General features: G+C 42.8%; 1 protein-coding gene across 1 annotated transcript in view; it reads left to right on the forward strand.

Moving 5' to 3' along the window:
- The window catches only part of itga11b (integrin, alpha 11b), an 87990-nt gene that overhangs the window by 36191 nt on the left and 31714 nt on the right, over positions 1-20085 (forward strand). The window contains exons 11-14 of the mRNA XM_051952154.1: positions 10845-10989; positions 11452-11600; positions 13401-13544; positions 13863-14066. Coding sequence (XP_051808114.1) covers positions 10845-10989; positions 11452-11600; positions 13401-13544; positions 13863-14066 — 642 coding nt within the window. The remainder of the gene's footprint in view (positions 1-10844; positions 10990-11451; positions 11601-13400; positions 13545-13862; positions 14067-20085) is intronic.

Raw genomic sequence — 20085 nt, forward strand, 5'->3', positions numbered from 1 at the left:
ATTTTGTAAGATATATTGTTCTGAACCAAAATGTTGACTTGTGTTGTTTGTTTGTAAATAAATGATTTAGCTAACAAAAGGTTAAAAAGTTGACCTCAAAATGCTTTTTCCGAGTTGTTTTTGTTGTTTCATATAAGTAAACAACTGTTCAGTTGTGTGGGATGTCACTAAACCAAAAAATATTGGCATCAAAGTGATTGATGTGCCTCTCTGCAGAAAAAGCTCTTTATCTCTGTTTTTTGGTCAAAAACAGGTGTTTTTGCTGAAACTACCCTCTGTTCTGCTGCCAATAACTTTAGAACCGAAAATGCTAGAAACAAGATTTTTTTTCCTGATGAAAGAAGAGAATCTACACTTTCTTTCGATAGTTTCAATGTTTATGTAGTCTTAAAACTTGATATTCTGTAGATCTTGAAAAATCTGTCAAAATTCTTAAAAACTCTGGCAGTAGGGGGCTCTTTGCTCCGAAAACGGCTGGCAGTCAATGAGTTAATCATTTCAAGGAGATTCCTTACCAGTGATCATAGTGAGACTAGATTTTAAAGTAATGGGAAATTAAATTCTATTGCTGAGGCTTTTGTGCCATGTTCCATGCAGGGATTACCTTTCAAAGATCTGTCTGGGTAACAGAAAATAATTTTTGAAATAAACATTAGGGGCATTGCAGGTGTAGATAAAAGTAGCAGAGTAACAATTCTTGAAAATTTCTCAAGTTTTTCCTCTAATGTAAAGCACAAATACCTAAAATACTAAGAAGACCAGAGGAGAGTGGTGATCTTTTTAAATTCTGAAACCAGCAACAGCATAGAAACTTATATACTGGTATTGATATCAATCAAACAAATGTTCAGTTTGTGTCTGTTTTTGTACTGACAACTGTCTGAAGCTACAGAACAAGAAGCTTGTGCAGCTATTTCTGTTGTTTCTCATCCAAGGAAAATAACATTTGACTTGACTGAAGCATTGCAAACTCAAAATCAGGTGGTGGAAACTGTCTGTGTAACACAAAGCAGATGGTTTTCATGCACATAAAGCTGCCGACAAAACATTCATACAAAGAGGAACTCACTGGGAACCAGACTTACATGCACACACACAACCACAAGCACATGTGCATTTATTAACAACTGCAGATATATATAACATATTTCAGGATTAAAAGGTAAAAATGTGAATTCAGGCCATGGGGCAGACTAATGTGGAAACCAGATGACACAGTATCATTTCTGACCAAGTCATCATGCAGAAAAACAGTCCTCTCTGTGTTTCCTCTCTACATGTTTACAAAAGTGAAATTTTGACAATTAATTGTTAATTTGATTATCCAGAGACAGTGCGAAACTCTTATAGCAAGGCATTTCTTGATAATGCTGTTGCCAAGGATTTGAACATTTACTATAGTCATCAATACACTGGCCCATAGAAACAATGACTCAACAACCTAATAGTTTTCGTATCTTGACTTTATGACTGCCAGAGCTCATCTGAGTGTGTAACTGACCGCTTATGATTTACAAGACAGATCACCTAAAAATAAAGATGAGCCAAGAGCTATTTCTGATCCAAAATTACTGACAGGTTTTATTTACTGGGAATTCTACAGGTTTGCAGCTAAAAACTTGCACTTCAACTCAGTCAAAAGGCTTTGTCATTGAAATCCAACTAGACCTAGTCAAAGTAGTACTGAGAAATGATCCTGACCAAATACTACATTTTTTAGTCATTCTTTCCTTAAAGTGAAGGAGTCAGCACTGATGAATTAACACTGAATGAAATACAAAAGAAGTGAAAGTGACTTGATCAAAACTTTGATGAGCTGTGAGACCTTTGTAAGCCCAAAGTGTAACAGTTTGAGGATGATTTCACATCTAACCTGTTTAGTTTACTCAACTACAGCTGTTGTGTAAAGTGTTGCTTGAATTCTGGTGAAGTTTAAACACCAGGAAGGATCGCCTTAAAAGATTAGAGATCAAGAAAGTGCTGCGCCATCTGCTGTCAGACAACATAATTAGATTTTCCTAATCTAAATACACTTTTATTACCATCTAATTGTTTTGCCAGGAATGGGCCATTTCATTTTAATGTTGTCTTATATTTACTAAATCAATACATTTTTACACTAAGATGGTTTGCAATGATAAATATATATTAATTTTGCTCAACAAATGAGGTGGTAATTACACACAGGTACATAACCACTGTACGGAGTGTGATTTTTTTTTTTTTAAATGACGGAGCTTGCAAGGTTATGTTTTGAGCACCAACAAAGATTGTTTTCACATAAATTAAATTTGCACAAAAGTCAGTCAGCAAGGTGGGGATTGATGCAGTCAGCTGAGCAGAGCATGTGTGCTTTTGCTGCTTGGCAATTACTTAGTTGTGTGGAAACAAAAAGCACTTAGGCCACGTGTATTCTGAATGCATATGACTTTTATGGGACTTGACAACAAGTCAAATTTATACAAGTCTAATTTTTAGTGTTATGTTGTAGAACTTAATCAAACTGATGCATAAAATAAACTGTACCTGAACACTGCACCCTCAGATAATGATCAAACTGCTACTGGCTTCATATACTTGGAGCCAGGATGGTAGGTCAATCTGCTATCCTATTTTCTTTTGCTGTCATGGTGGCAGCAGGCTAAGTAGGTAATTCCAGACAGAAACACATAATATGTCAGAAGCAGTAAGTCTCCATTATAAGCAGAATACAACAGTCCCATTTTGGTGGTGATAAATCTGGCGTCTGTGAGAAAGATGCTTGGTAGCGAAGGTTTGTATGGTTAATTCCTCAGCCTTGTAAATAGACTGGATTGGCATGTGCTTGCTGTGTTTCCCCATCTTCTGCGCTGGTGCTGGTCACCTGGTCACTTGGTTATGCCCTCTTGTATATCGCGCAAGTGCAGAATTTCACTCATAATGGCCTGATTATACTGTAGACCTATAATCAAAAGATTTTGTTGGCTGTAGATGTAATACGCACAACTAAAAGTAAGATTTATCTCAAAAAAGCAGCGTGTTGAGCTGCTGTGTCTGTGAGTACCACCTTCTTGTTGAATTTGTTGTGTTGGTTGTAGAATCTTTACAAACGGATCCAGGACTGTTCCCTGTGGTGCCTCTGAGCTGCAGACAACCAAATCAAATTCACAGCCCCGTGACCTCACATATTGTGGTTATTTTGTGAGATAGTCTATGATCCAAGCTGTGAGGTGGTGATCCATCAGTCATTGGGGTGTGGGGTCTTGTGCACTGGTACCAAGCAGGATGTTTTTCACAGCTGTGGTGCTCTCAGCATGCTTAATTATACTGTAAAATTGCCCGGCACAGGACTTCAGAAGCCTCATGCTGGTGTCACCAGGATCTACAGTCTTTCTGAAATTTATGTTTATGAGCTGGTTCTTCTCATTTGTCTGTTGAGAGGGACTAGTTGAGGCAGAAGGCCTGAGTATCAGCAGTACAGGGTGGTAGGAAGGAGGAAGGACATGAGTCTGAAAGCCCAAAAAGAGTCCAATCTGCAGAAAATCGGGTTTGAAGAGGAGGGGGAGTGTCGGACGACTGAAAGGACAACATTCACGTAATTTCCCTGCCTTCTTCTCTCCCAAACGCTAGGGTTCTTTGTTAGTCTCCTCTTCTCCTTAGGAAGGGTCTTTATGTCCAGGGTAATCCAGGGTTTACTGTTGGAGAAACACTAATGTAGCCGCAAGGGTACACAAGCCAGTGTCTTATTGTGCCGGTCCCAAGCCCGGATAAATACAGAGGGTTGTGGCAGGAAGGGCATCCGACGTAAAACTTTGGCCAAATCAAACATGCGAATCAAATGTATGACTTCCATACCGGATCGGTCGAGGCCCGGGTTACCAGCGACCGCCATCGGTGCTGTCGACCTACAGGGTGCCGGTGGAAAATGGACTACTGTTGGTCGAAGAAGAAGGGGAGGAAGTGTGTTCGTAGGAAGAGAGAGAAGAGGAACACCAAGAGTCTAGGACTGAGAGTAGGGCTTGGTTTTTTGCCATTCCACAGATAATCTTTTACCATTTGATTACACTGATTAAAATATTCTCTTGTTATTGAAAGCGGGAGCATCATTGATAGATAGTTGAATTGTGGTGCAATAACCATTTTCACTGTATTTATCTTTCCCCACAGAGTCAGATTCAACTTTTTCCACTTGTCCAGGCTGTTCCTGATTTTAGACAGGAGAGGAGTCATATTAAGCTGCATTATGTCTGATAAGTCAGCACATAATTTTACACCTAGATACTTCATACCAGATGAGAGCTACCTGAAAGTGCCTGCGCTGAACATTGCTGGATGACATACTTTAGACACAGCCATGGCCTCTGATTTATGCCAATTAACCTTATAACCAGAAATTTTACAGAACAAGTTAACTTTATCAAGAAGAGCCTGGGTAGAGGACGCTGGATCTGACACCAAGCAGAGGATATCGTCGGCATAAAGAAAAAGTTTGTGCTCTCTCCCACCTGCTACTACCCCTTTAATACTAGCCTCTTTCCTTATTGCAGCCGCTAATGGCTCAATCACCAATGTGAACAAGATTGGGGACATGGGGTCCCCCTGTTTTGTGCCCCTAAACAGCCTACAAAAGGGGGAAATCAGACCATTTGTTACCACAGCTGCACTTGGTTTAGCATAAATTATCCCAATCCATCTCAAAAATTCCTTCCCGAATCCAAATTTTTCCAAAACACGCGTTAAAAAGCTCCACTCGACTCGATCAAACGCTTTCTCTGCGTTAAGGGAGAAAGCATCACCATCTTTCCCATGGGTTTGCCAAATCAAATGAAAAAGCCTCCTTAGGTTGTCTGAGGAGGACCTCCCTTTAACAAAGCCAACCTGATCAGAGTGAATTATCGAGGGTAAAACTTTTTCCAATCTCAGTGACAGGATTTTTGTAAGAATTTTAGAGTCTACATTAACTAAGCTGACCGGACGGAAACTACCAGGATCTAGTGGATCCTTATCTTTCTTAAGAATTATTGATATGAGGGCCTCATGAAAAGTTTCAGGGAGACATCCGAGCAGTATTGCCTCACTATAGAGTTCTGTTAAAATAGGCGCCAAAAGGTCCAAATTATACTTATAATATTCTAGCGGAAATCCATTGATTCCCGGAGACTTTCCTACTTTCATGGCTAGAACTGCTGCCCTAACTTCCGCTTCAGTTATTGGTGTGTCTATTGCTTCAGCTTGTTGTGAAGAGAGCTGAGGCAAGTCCAGCTCAGCCAAAAAATGTTTCACTTTTTGCAAATCTATTTGTGTATCTGAAGAGTAGAGGTTTGAATAAAACTTCTGAAATGCATTATTAATTTCACTTGTCTTTGTTAACAATTCTTCCTTTTCATTTCTGATTCCTGGAATTATGAAAGATGCCTCCTGTTGCTTCAGCTGTCTCACGAGGAGCTTACTTGCTTTTTCCCCATTCTCAAAGAAATTAGCCCTTGTTCTGAAAAGTGCATATTCGGCCTTCTTATTATAAATTTCATTCAAATCTAATTTTAATTTGCAGACTTCTTTTAATAATGACTCCGTATAGTTGATGGATAATTGTTTTTCTTTATCTTTTAACAGAGATTCAAGGTTTGCCAATTTTGCTTTTTCAACCTTTTTCTTCCTGCTTGAGTATGTAATAACTTCGCCACGAATAAAAGCTTTAGACGCATCCCAAACTGTGCTAAATTTATCGGTGGATCCAGTATTAATCTGGAAAAAGGATTTAACATTTTCCTTCAGCATTTCTGCAAATTCTGGGTTTTGGAATAAAGATGTATTAAGCCTCCATCTACTACTCTTAATTGGCTCTTCCCCAATCATCATATCCAGTAATACAGTTGCATGGTCAGTAAGTGCAATAGCTCCAATCTTGCAATTGGCACAAGCACCACTCAAACTATTAGAAGTTAAGAAATAATCAATTCTCGAAGCTGATCTGTGTTTGTGAGAATAGAAAGTAAATTGCTTTTCTCTGGGGTTAATAAGCCTCCATATATCCACCAACCCGAGGTCCTCTGCTAATTGATGTATTGCGTGTGTATCCCTGGGAACACGTTTTACATAAGTAGATTTATCCAAAACCCCGTCTTGAACCTGATTAAAGTCCCCTCCTAATAATATTTTCCCCTCTCCCAAGGCTCCCAAAATACTATTGATTTTATGAAAAAAGTTTGGATCTTCAGTGTTAGGTACATATATGTTACATAGATTAACTCTACTCCCATTGAGCTTAGCTTCAACGCATATGAGCCTCCCTTCTTCATCCTTATGCTGATTTAATATTTCAAAATTTAGCCTCTTATGTACTAATATTACAACCCCTCGTTTCTGGCTGTTAAAGCAGCTGTAACATACATGGCCCACCCACATGACTTTAAGTTTAGCTATTTCTTTATCTGTCAAATGCACTTCCTGAAGATAGGCTATATCTGTCTTTTGAGAGTTGAGATAAGTGAGACATTTCTTTCTTTTGACAGGGCTTGACAATCCATTTACATTTCAGGTGATTACTCTGATGTTTTTAGCCATCATACCACATATTCTTTATCACCTGAATGTTAACAAGTACGAGAGTTACAATATAATCTTTAAGAGTCCCGAAAGTATAGAATGCTGTATTAGATCTTAAGTCTGTGCAAACCACCCAAACCCTAAGCCGTGAACACCTTAAGAACATAGAAAAATAAAAATAAAACTGTGTGGATAAACTGAGATGGTCAAAACCCCCACCCATAGCCCCCAACACATAAAATATAAGAACCAACAACCATCTCATCCACTCCCACTCTTTATGGTCCGTGAGGCGCAACCACGGGTCACCTCCACAAATCCCTCCCAAATCCCCACAATTGAAATAAAACTTTCTACTGTCTTAATCTGCCCTTGTCTACCGTCCTACAAACAATACACCACAATGCCCTGGAGTTCGAAACAGGATATAAACTGAAAATTATGACAATGGAAATAATAAACTCACCCATACAAAAGATACCTGTTGCCTAAATCTGACTCCAGGCATTATTAATATACAGTCAGAATTAGATGATGAACACACACAGGAAAATAAAAACGAAAAAGATTCAGCCATGTGTCCATTGAAGAGCAGTTTCACTCACTTGAGTTACTGTCTTACATTGTCAATAAACTCCATCGCTCTGCGGGGGTCCTCAAAACTCTTCCTTTCATTGTCCCACGTGAAACAGAGAACGGCGGGTTATGCCAGCGTGAATCTCACATCCAACTCGTGAAGCTTTCTTCTGACTTCAGTAAACCTTTTCCTCTTCTCCACCACATCTCTGGTAAAATCAGGGAAGAAGGAGATTTGGCTGCCGTTCCACTGAATCCCACCTCCGCTGCGAGAGTGTTGCCTTGCGGCCACCAAAACCCTCTCCTTCTCCAGATAGTTATGAAAACACATAACCAGAGGTCTTGGTGGCTGGCCCTCGTTCGGTAGCGGACCCGAGATGCGGTGTACTCTCTGAAGCTCCGTCTCCGACAAATCAATGCCAAGTACCTCTGAGATGATAGCTCTCACCAGCTCCCTCGTTTTACTGTTCTCTGCCTTCTCTTTAACCCCCACCAAGCGCAGATTCACTCGTCTGTTGTGATTTTCCATGTCTTGCACATTTCTCTTAAGTTCCTCATACTGACAAGTTTGTTCCTTGGCTGCCTTATCAAGCCGTTCATTATCTCTTTCCAGATCCATGATGCGTGCATCAGCTTGTTCCAATCTATCACAAAGCGTTGAGACATCCGTCCCCATTTTAGCCTGAGTAGCTTTCACTGCTGAAACATCTGCCTGTAAGTCTTGTAAGATACTGCTCACCTGGGCCATTTCACGCATAGCCTTTTCTAAAGTAGACTGTAGTTCTGCAATAGCGTCCATTGCCACGGGCTTAGAATGACCCGCATCCGGCCTCCGCTCATCCTCGGTGGCTGAGCTAGCTAGCATCTCACTGTTAGCCGCGTTAGCATTAGCCGCCGCCTGCCTCGCTCCGTGTCTCCTTGAAGTTGACATTATGTTGTATTTCAAAAAAAAAAAACAGTTGCAACAGCTCAGCCACCTCGTGAGATGTCTGACTTGTAGTAGGAATATGGTCTCACTCGCGAAATCTTAGGGAATTTGTCGGGAGGTTCTGCTTCAGGCGGCCATCTCGGTCAGCGGTCCCAAGTGACCCCCCACCTTTGGCAGATCTCAGATGCAATATTTGCTTTGAGGATGTTGATAGAGAAGTACAGAGAAGGTCAGAAGGAGCTGCATTGTGTCTTTGTAGATCTGGAGAAAGCTTATGACAGGGTACACAGAGAGGAACTGTGGTTTTGTATGAGGAAGTCTGGAGTGGCAGAGAAGTATGTTAGAGTGGTGCAGGACATGTATGAGGACTGTAAGACAGTGGTGAGGTGTGCTGTAGGTGTGACAGAAGAGTTCAAGGTGGAGGTGGGACTACATCAGGGATCAGCTCTGAGCCCCTTCTTGTTTGCTATGGTGATGGACAGGATGACAGATGAGATTAGACAGGAGTCTCCACGGACTATGATGTTTGCAGATGACATTGTGATCTGTAGTGAGAGCAGGGACGAGGTGGAGGAGAAGCTAGAGGCATGGAGGTTTGCCCTGGAAAGGAGAGGAATGAAGGTTAGCCGCAGCAAGACGGAGTATCTGTGTGTGAATGAGAGGGACCCAAGTGGAAGAGTGAGGTTACAGAGAGAAGTGATCAAGAAGGTGGAGGATTTTAAGTACTTAGGGTCAACAGTAAAGAGCAATGGAGAGTGTGGAAAAGAGGTGAAGAAGCGTGTACAGGCAGGCTGGAACGGCTGGAGAAAAGTGTCAGGTGTGATGTGTGATAGAAGAGTTTCAGCTAAAATGAAAGGAAAGGTTTACAAAACTGTGGTGAGACCAGCCATGTTGTTTGGTCTGGGGACAGTGTCCCTGAGGAAAAGACAGGAGGCAGAGCTGGAGGTAGCAGAACTGAAGATGCTGAGGTTCTCTTTGGGAGTGACCAGGATGGATAGGATCAGGAATGAGTACATCAGAGGGACAGCACATGTTAGAGGCTTTGGAGATAAAGTCAGAGAGGCCAGACTGAGATGGTTCGGACATGTCCAGAGGAGAGAGAGTGAATATATTGGTAGAAGGATGCTGAGTTTCCCACTGTCAGGCAGGAGGCCTAGAGGAAGACCAAAGAGGAGGTTTATGGATGTGGTTAAAGAGGACATGAAGGTAGTTGGTGTGAGAGAAGAAGATGCAGCAGACAGGGTTAGATGGAGGCAATTGATTCGCTGTGGTGACCCCTGAAGGGAAAAGCCGAAAGGAAAAGAAGAAGAAGAAGACTGTTGGAGAAACACTGTACTGTCCTGGTGGACATCGCTTTATCCACACATAATGCATAATAAGTTGATGTAATCTGTAGCACAGTGAGTGAGAATACCAGTGTTGTCCCAATGAGCATCACAAAGTATTTCCATCATTAGACTATCTCCTCACAGTGCTGGTCACAGCCAGCTGCCATTGTACATAAGGTTAGTATGACAGGCTGAAGTGCAGCAGGTTGTGGCAGTCTGCTCCTGGAATGACCCCTGGATTGTCAAGGTTTTAGGTTGCTTATAAACTCTGCCCTATTCATAGAAATTAGAGTTGCACTGTCTGAAGTGGGTCGAATACTGTCTGTCCTAATCAAAGCAGGTTTTCTTCAGAAAGCTTTTCAGTTGGCTATGTAGTCCACATTGTTTGCTGGACACCACCTTATCATCCGGCAGTTGAATTATGACATGCAGCTGTATGTCATAACTTATCAGATCTGGCAGGTGTCCAGAGAAAACTAAAGAGTCATATCTAGTTTTTGCAAAGTTACACATCAACTCAAAATAAATTTCAGTGATCTCTAATTTCCTCATTCTGGTGCCATTATCACCAACATGATATCAATATATCTTTGTTTATTCTAATATAGCATAATTAGCAAAATTGAGGGTGAGGCCAAGTATATGAGTGACTTGAATCCAATAGAATACATTTGGGGTATTAAAAAGAAATAGGTAGAGCCTGCTTCAGTAAAACCTTGGGTTTTATATTGCATTTATTTTGACTACATGGACACCCTCCATTAGATCTTTTGCAGTTACCAAATGGACTGGATGAAGCAACAAATGGTGTAGTTAGGTTCATGATGTGCATGACTGAAAACATCTGAAAACATGTATTTTGGGTAAATTCTTAGGTCATGTACTAAATGCTTAAGCCACTGGATCAAGAACAAGCTTTTTGCAGAATAATTCATCTAATCCCCTTTTTCAACTCAAATGCTTCCTTTTTATCTCAGGCAACTTTTTCCACTCAACCCCTTTAGTGCTTTCCATCAATGCTTTCGCTTCATCATCTTATCACAACACAATTAGATTAAAGAATAATAAACCTTGTAGATAAACATGTTTTAAATAATTAGTTGTATCATCATTTATGTCCTTATCCATATTTTATGTTATTTAGTTACTATAAAATCTGCAAAACAACCTCAGCAACCAATTCATTTCATCATATTACTCTACGGTTAATCATACATAGTCATGGTTACACTTGTGTGTAAAGAAAGTGCATTACTCCTGAAAATTGTAACCGTTTGCAGTGTGCAATAGATAAGATTGACGTGATGATGTAATATTGCATTTACTATTATTTTCAGCTTTAGACCACACCCCACCAGACATTAGCGACGCTTAGTGTGGTCAGGGGTATAAATTGAAGTTAATACTATTAACAAGCAAATATTTTTACTTATCAGTATTTTTACAGCAAGCAGTGTCCTCCATGTAAATTGTTGTTTTCCATTTAGGATGGAGTTCTTCTTGGAGCTGTAGGTGCATATGACTGGAATGGCGCAGTTCTAAAAGAAACGAAACATGGGAAGGTTGTTCCACCAAAATCCTCCTACCAGGATGAATTTCCAGAGGTGCTGAAGAACCACGCAGCATATCTAGGTAATGACAGTGTGAAATGTAATATTGTGGAGCCTGTGTTTTTTCTCTTCATCTTTGTGTCTATCTTTGCACCTTGTGTCTTTTGTTTTGGATTTAACGCTTTTAATGTACCTAATATTTACAGAATCTGAAATACTGTCTAGTAGTAGTTGTTAGTGCACATTTTCTTCATTCAATAGTTTTGGACAGAAAAAACACTGAGGTTTTGGTCTAGATAGCACCACAAAAATGCAGTCATTAACTTGAAAAAGGAAGCATAACTATGATTGCAAATTCAACAGCCATGGACCCATAAGATCTTGAGCTTAATGCTTTAGTTGATGATTAGTAGTAGGGACACATAGACTGCCAAACTGATTTCGACTGTGTTAGTAGACAAAACAAGAGGAAAAAAATCTAACAATTGAAAACAGACTGGGTGTGTGACTCCTATCAATTCATAACTGTTTCCACTTGTTTCAGGTTACTCAGTGGGTTCACTAATTTCATCCCGCGGCTCTCAGCTATATGTCTCTGGAGCTCCAAGGTTCAACCACACTGGCAAGGTGATTGTCTTCACCCTGAAGAACACTGGAAACCTGACCATCCTGCAAGCACTGCTGGGAGAGCAGGTATCTCTCTCGCCCTCCCTCTCTCTCTCTCTCTCTCTCACCTTGGGGGGATCCAGTGCTGACAGTCTGGATGTAGCGATAGTAGAACTCATTAACCCTTTAAGCATCAGTCAATTCCAGCCGTTTTCAGTACAAAAAAATCGCTAATATTCTATTTTTAAATAAAAAAAAATTACGAAAAATACAGGGAATATTGGACGCACATCGCGAGGTGCATTTCCTTGAAAACGACCGATTCGTGGATTTTATACCGACTTCAGGACATGTTTTGGACAAAATAGTTACTGGCTTGTGTTGTCTGGATGTAAAAGGTTGGATTATGGCCGTTTTTTGTGGATTCTTTTTTTCTGTGTGTAATAATGAACCCGGAAATGTGAGTCGCGCTGTGTGCGTTGAAGCCGTGTACAGAGAACGGATGGATGAATATTTGTTTTTGTCGGACAAATGTGTTTTTCTCACCCACAGTGGTAATCACATCTGAAAGTGGTTTATACCGGCGGATTCATGAGAATCTAAGCTTTCCATCGGCGTATAGTGTTTGTATAATTGGGTTTGCAGCCGTCGGACATTCTTGAAATTCCTATGCAAATTAGTAGGTGTACCGCCGGCGGTACACCTACGACGCACTGAAGCGTAAAGGGTTAAGGTCGCTGACCAGGTACAGGTCAGGGGCGGTTGTGGCTCAGGTGGTAGAGCAGGTCATCCAATGATCGAAGGGTCGGCGTTTCGATTCCTGCTCTCACCTAATCATGTGCCGTTGTGTCCTTGGGCAAGACACTTCACCCGCCTTGCCTCCAGTGCTGCTCTCACACTGGTGTATGAATGCGTGTGAATGTTGGTGGTGGTCAGAGGGGCCATAGGCGCGGATTGCCAGTCACGCTTCTGTCAGTCTACCCCAGGGCAGCTGTGGTTACAAATGTAGCTTACCACCACCAGAGTGAGAATGTGTGAGTGAATGAATAATGGATCCATTGTGAAGCGGTTTGAGTGCCTAGAAAAGCGAAATCTAATCCATTACATTATTATTATAATTAGTGATAGCCCTTTCCAGACAGAGGTGTTTAGACTCACTTTTCACTTTGGTAAACCGGAACTTTACTTAGATAAATGTGCCTCTGTCTCTACTTTAAAATGCCTTCTGCTTCTCGAACCTTAACCATCTGGGTTTCACTGTAAACTAGGGTTTGTCATTGTTTGAACACTCATGTCTGTGATAGTACACAGCAGTCCTTGCAGAAGCTGATGATTGATGTTACAGCCTTTATGTGGGAATCAGATGGACCATGACATGGTCATAGTGACCCAGTGCAGGGCAGGTGACTGAAAGGTAGGCACTGTTCACTGTAACAGTGATCCAAAATGTTCTCCTCTCTGTTGGGGTGTTCTCTATATGTACCAGTGTGGTGTGTGTGACATACTGTGTTGCATATTTGTTTACAGTAATTGATGTAGAACTGAAACAAGTTTCTAATGAAAACTGTAAATAACTATGCTTTTCTAAAAATCTGTTGCTGATGTAGAAATAATACCCAAGATAACCTTTATGGTTGGTGTGGTTGATTTACAGCAATATGTAGTGTGGTATGTGCTCTTAAACTTTAATTAGCACTTTAGCAACAAACATTTTGGCAAACAACTCTCAAAGAGCACAAACTGTTGCTTAGACTCTCAACAAATAAATTCTGTCACAAAGCCATTCCTAAATCTGTCTCTTCTTTATACTGATCTAATATACAGTTTTTAATCTAATTTTGTCACTGTCCTTTCTGCCATTTCTTGCTTTGTTCTGTATTTTTCCAGATTGGGTCATATTTTGGCAGTCAGTTGCTATCCATGGATGTGGACAATGATGGACATACTGATTGCCTCCTAGTGGCAGCACCCATGTACTACAGTCACGGCTGGGAGAGAGGGAAAGTTTATATCTACTCTGTTACACCTCAGGTATATACACATCTTTTGTTACAAGGTTGATCCTCACAGCTTGAGTAGCTGCTCAGGGACTTCATATTCAAATAGCTTCAGTCTATCTGGCAATGTAAATCACAAATTATTTGTAAAAGATACAAGTGCATCAGTTTTCTAGGAAACAGACTATTTACAACAAGCCAAAGAAGCATCCAGTATTTCTGTGACTGTTATTGTAACAGTTCAGGCAAATACAACATAGTTACTACACAATATTGCTACATGTTTAGTTTCATGAAATGATGAATTTAAGCTAAATTAAAGTAAACAAACTAAACTATTATTTCTCGTCAGACATCATTTGTTCTGCAAGGGGTGCTGGAGTTGTCTGACTGCTGTCAAAACTCTCGTCTGGGTTCGGCACTTGCCCAGATTCCTGACATGAATGGAGACGGCTTCCGGGAACTTGCGGTGGGAGCCCCACTGGAGGATGATCACCAGGGGGCAGTCTACATCTTTTATTGCCAGGACAAAACTACCCAACCACAGTACAGACAGGTAACCAGTTTAGCAAAAGATAGTAACTGAGTTATAACTAAAATATTCGCTTCAATTTGATGCTGATTATTGATTAGCAGGCTTAACACTACCACATAAACAAGGTGAAAACAACGATCGCCTTCAAGCTAATCAAATTTGATTCTCTGACGTTCCAGATTTAATGACAACAGTGAAGACAAACATGATGAATGTCATGATTAAAAATGTGTTGATCAGTACTATGAGCATCATCAAAGGGTTGTGTCCTGTTCGAATGATGAATTCTAATATTCAGCGACAGAAATAACATTGACAGCTTTATGTAAAATAGTCAAGAGACATGCCTTTCAGTGTAGGCGATCATTTCTCTCCACCTAATCTGATCTTTCTGAATTGTGACTGTTGCCTATTCCGTGTGTAATCATGATGACAGTCCGTCTATCATTTTCATTCTGTGTTTGCCTCAACCTCTCTTCCCATTAATTTTTCCAGTTGTGACAACATGTTCCAGGGTCTCTTTCCTCATGATGTGCCCAAAAAATGTTGCTTCCATTTCCTAATTTTGTCCAATAGCATTTAATTTGTGTTTACAGGGAGGGGAAGCAAAAATGTTCTGTCAGGTAAAAACAACTATAAATGGGTATAACTTTTTTATTCTTTGGAATTTTGAAATGATTTCTTGAAGAACACAAATGTAAAGCTTTCAGAACATGTTTATTCAATATGTCCTCCATCAGCCATGATGAAGGCCTCGATACAGCCTCTGAAAGAGGCACAGGCCCTCCTGATATCCTCCTTGGGGTAGGCCTCCCATTCCCTGGAGAATGCAGCATTAAGTAAATTCATATTGGCATGAGGGGTGGCATTAGTCCTCAACTCAATGGCGCCCCATCAGAAAAAATCCAGGGGGTTTAGATCAGGTGAGCTCGGGGGTCAAATGCCTTTGGGCCGGAATTTTGCCATATTCTACTCACAGAACTTTTGGACCTTGATTGATGTGTGAGCAGGATCCCCATGTTGCTGCCACACATAGTTGTTGTCAGGGTAGGTGGCCTTCAGCCAGGACAAAACGGTGTATCTCAGAACTTTGTAGTACACATCAGCCCCAATTTTCTGATCTGGCTTGAAGAAGTAGGGGGGCATCTTATTGCCATCTGAGCCCAAGACTCCCAGGACCATCTGGAGATCTCTTGGTGCCCAAACTGGATTGTCTGGCATGCTGGATGTGGCAAATGGTCCTCTCACTGATGCCAACAATCTTGGCAATGTCCTTCTGAGGGATTTTGGCATCCAGGAGATCACAAACCTTATTGTGTTTTGCTTGTTGCTTGCTCACTTCACAATGCAGCAAGGTCTGACAAATACTAATAAAAAGATTGGTTAAAGGCAGGGATGAAAGTTAACCAGAACGGTCCGGTACTGCGTTCCGGCAAAAGATCTGGTGGTGGAACGCAGTACCGGGAAAAGATCCGGTGGTGGTACGCCGCTGTTCCACTAGTATCTATGGGTACGCCACCCGGCTGCCTGCTATTGACCGGCGTTCACTCAGCAGTACGCGAGTGTGCATGCGTGTCTACTTCCGTAACACAGCGACTGTTATGGCCAGTAGCAACCAATAGCAAATAGGTGCGCTTGATTTATTGCACTGAGACATTTTCCACAACTAGTCAATAGACGTCAACAAGTGCCACTTGCGCTGGGACAAGCAATAAATGACACCTGAAATTTCACACGTTCCTTTTTTTTGTAATTCACATTTTATTGAGTTTTCTTAACTTTTTTTTAAACAGACAGACATGAAACAAAACAAAAACAAAAAGCAGGCTTTTCAGGAGGCAATGTCCACCACAAACTATCCAAAAGAAAAACTGAGAGGGTCCAACAGTAGAGCCGAGACAATGGGTGTTTGATAGCGTGTGTGATATATAGTTCATATATTTACACTGATATATAAGTACTCACTTTTCAATTTCTTACAGATACAAAATCTGTCACGATTTGCGGTTGGAGAGAACCCAAGCAGCAGGCACAGACGGGTGGGTGAGGTTAAATAATGATTTAATAAAACAATAAGAATATGTATGAACAAAAACGCTGAATAAAGGAAGCCGGAGGGAAATAGCGGAAGGGAGTAAGGTAAATTAAATAACACTAAACTAAGGGCGGACCCAAAAGCCGAATTAAACTGAACATAAAATATAACTAAGTTACGGGGAAGGAAGACTCACGGAGTGTCCAGGGTGTGGCGAGGGGGGGGAAACAGGTAATATAATCCAACAGGAAGCTTGAGTCCAGGAAGCGGCGTGCAGGAGGAGGTGAATGGAGTGCAGGGGACGGGAGGCCCCTCCGGGGGTGGAGCCGGAGCCGGAGGCCCCTCCGGGGGCGGAGCTGAAGCCGGTGGCTCCTCCGGGAGCGGAACCGGCGGGCCCTCCGGGGGCGGAGCCGGAACCGGCGGGCCCTCTGGGGGCGGAGCTGGAACCGGCGGCCCCTCTGGGGGTGGAGCTGGAACCAGCGGCCCCTCCGGGGGCAGAGCTGGAGTCCCCTCTAGGGGCAGGACTGGAGCCGGAAGTTCCTCCCAGGGTAGGGACAAAACTGAAGGCCCCTCCTAAAACAGGACTGGACAGGAGGGACTGACAGGACTGGAGGAACAGGAAGGACTGACAGGACTGGAGGGACAGGAGGGACTGAAAGGGCTGAAAGGACAAAAAAGGACTGGAGGGATAAGACTGAGGAGACTACTCCTGCAGGGGAACCCGGGACTGGGTTCTGAACGAAACAGGACTGGACTTGAATTGAACCGGATTGGAACCAAACTGAACTAAACAAAAGGCAGGGGGCTCTTCAGGGAACGAAATAGGATCTGGAACTGGAGAGCGGACAGGGGAGGCTATTGCTGCAAGTGGACCCTTGGGAGTTAAGGTGGCCACTGCAGGGGAGCTGCATGGTGTTAAAGTGGCATGACTCCCATTCGGGGCTGGTAGGGAGGCGTTGAGCCTCTTCTGGGTTAGGGGGGAGGCGCTGCGTCTCCTCAAGGCTGCCGAAGAGGAGTTACGCTCCCATGCGGCTGCCGAGGAGGCGCTACGCCGCTTCAAGGGTTCAGGGGTGGCGGTATGCCTCTTCAGGACTCGGGGGAGATGTTACGCTTCCTCAAGGCTGCCGAAGAGGAGCCAAGCTCCCTCAAGGCTGCCGAGGAGGCGTCACGTCCTTTCGAGGATTCTGGGGAGATGATTTGCCTCAGGGTCATAGGGGAGACGTTTCGCCTAACTTGAGCTGCGGGGAAGGCAGAACGGCTCACCAAGGCCGCGGGGAAGGCGGGACGCCTCATCAAGGCCGCGGGGGAGGCGGGACGCCTCACCAAGGCCGCGGGGGAGGTGGGATGTCTCACCAAGGCCGCGGGGGAGGTGGGACGCCTCGACAAGGACGTGGGGGAGGTGGGACGCCTTGACAAGGACGCGGAGGAGGCGAGACACCTCCTTAAGGCTGCCAGGGAGGCGGGTTGCCTCCCTCGAGCAGCAGAGGGGGCGGAACACCTCCTAAAGACTACAGAGGAGGCGGAACGTCTCCTTAAGACTGCAGAGGAGGCGGAATGCCTCCTAAAGGCTGCAGACGGAGCCTTTGCCTCCTTAAGCACCGCGGGGGAAGCTCTTGGCTTCTCTAAGACCGCGGGGGGAGCGTTAAGCTCCTCCAAGGGCGCCAGGGAGGCTTTACGCCTCTCAGAGGGCGCCGGGGAGGCAGAACGCCTCAACAAGGACGCGGAGGAGGCGGGATGCCTCGACAAGGACGCGGAGGAGGCGAGACGCCTCGACAAGGACGCGGAGGAGGCGAGACGCCTCGACAAGGACGCGGAGGAGGCGGGACGCCTCGACAAGGCCGCGGGGGAGGCGGGACGCCTCGACAAGGACGCGGAGGAGGCGGGACGCCTCGACAAGGCCGCGGGGGAGGCGGGACGCCTCGACAAGGACGCAGGGGAGGCGGAAAGCCCCACCAAGGCCGCTGGGGAGGCCGAAAGCCCCATCAAGGCCACGGGGGAGGCGGGACGCCTCCTGAAGGCTGCAGTGGAGGCGGAAAGCCGTCTTAAAACTGCAGCCGGAGCCATGAGCTCCTTAGACGCAGCATGGAGAGCTGCTTGTTCTCTAGATGCTGCAGGGGGAGCCTGGTGCTTCTCCAGAGCTGCAGCGGGAGCCTTTCGCTCCTTCAGAGCCGCAGGGGGAGCCTTTAGCTCCTTCAGAGCCATGGGGAGAGCCTTTAGCTCCTGAGACGCTGCGAAGGCAGCTCTTGGCTCCTTAGATGCTGCAGGGGGAGCTCTTAGCCCCTCCAAAACTGCAGGGAGAACCTTAAGCTCCTTCGCAGCTGCAGAAAGAGCTTTTAGTTCTTTTAAAACTGCAGGAAAAAAAACTACTTGATCTTTATGTATAATTTTTGGCAAGACTTTGTCTAATCTCAAAGCTAATACTTTTGATAGTATTTTGCAATCAACATTAATTAAACTTATAGGTCTATAGTTCGTAGGGTCTGTTAAATCTTTGTCTGTTTTTGGTATTACAGATATAATGACTTCATTAAAGCTGTCAGATAATGATCCATATTCAAATGCTTCCTGCGGAACCTTTGTAAGCACTGGGCAGAGCACATCCAAATATTTCTTATAAAATTCGGCTGGGAAGCCGTCCACACCTGGTGACGTCCCAGATTTCATAGCCTGTAATAGCGTGGGTATCAATTACTTCTGTAATTGATATGGGGATATCCAAATTATCTTTCTCTATCTGAGGAACCTGTGGTAGTGTGATTTTTTTCAAAAAAAGTGGCCAAATCCTCTTCCTTAGTTGTATTTGAAGATGTATATAATTCCTCATAAAAACTTTTTAAAATCTTGTTAATGCTAATAATCGTCCAGTCTTCTCTCCATTTTCATCAAGATTAGTTTTAAGCCTAAATAATGCACATTCAGTTTTTTTGTCATAAATTTCATGTAAATCAAATTTCAACTGACAAATTTTACTAAACTGTTCCTCATCAAACCGTTCTGCAAGATTTTTTTCTAAATCAATTATTTCCTTCTCTAGTGATTGTAACTTATTCTGACTTTCCTTTTTTTTCCATGAACTGTGAGAAATACATTTTTAATCTCTTATAAATGCTTTAAGAGCATCCCACACTGTACTTAGTCTCTCTGTTGAACCAATATTCAACTCTAGAAATTTGCAGATATCTTCCCCGATTTTTTTGGCAAATTGTTCATCCTGTAAATAAACTTGTGTTTATTCTCCATCTTCCATCTTGTATTTTATCAACATTTAAATCTAGATGTAGCTCCACCAGAGCATCCGTTATTGCTATAACCCCTATATTACTGTCTATAACCCTGTTAACCAGAGAGTAAGAAATTAGAAAAAAATCTATTCGTGAATAAGTTTTGTGGGAATGAGAGTAAAAAGAATACTCCCTTTCCCGTGGATTAACAAGTCTCCAGATATCGATTAAACTCAGATCTTCCTGTAAGCTGTGTATGGCAGTTCTGTCTTTAGTGGTTAAGGCATGTCTGCTCTTACTGCGATCTAAATGATCATCCATTACTTGATTAAAATCTCCTCCTAAAATAATTGGGCCATCCATGCCCCCCAGCATCTTAAAAACTTTATGAATAAAAATTTGACTTTCTTTATTAGAGGCGTAAATATTATATAATGCGACTTTTACTCCATTGATTTTAGCTTCCACGCACAGAATGCGTCCATCCGAGTCCTTAAATTCTTTTGAAAGTATAAAATTGAGCCTTTTGTTAATCAGAACAACCACTCTGCAACTCTTACTAGACACAGAATTGTGAAATACCTTCCCTACCCAGTCATGTTTCATTTTCAGAGCTTCTTCTTGATTTTTAAAATGTGTTTCTTGTATAAAAGCAATATCTGTATCTTTAGATTTAAGATATGTAAGTATCGTTTTCCTTTTGGCAGGAGTACTGCAACCATTTATGTTCCATGAAACAATATTAATGTGCCGACGACCCATAAAGCTTAAAAAAAAATAATTG

This window comes from Acanthochromis polyacanthus, chromosome 8 (assembly GCF_021347895.1).
Source record: "Acanthochromis polyacanthus isolate Apoly-LR-REF ecotype Palm Island chromosome 8, KAUST_Apoly_ChrSc, whole genome shotgun sequence".
Lineage (NCBI taxonomy): Eukaryota > Metazoa > Chordata > Actinopteri > Pomacentridae > Acanthochromis > Acanthochromis polyacanthus.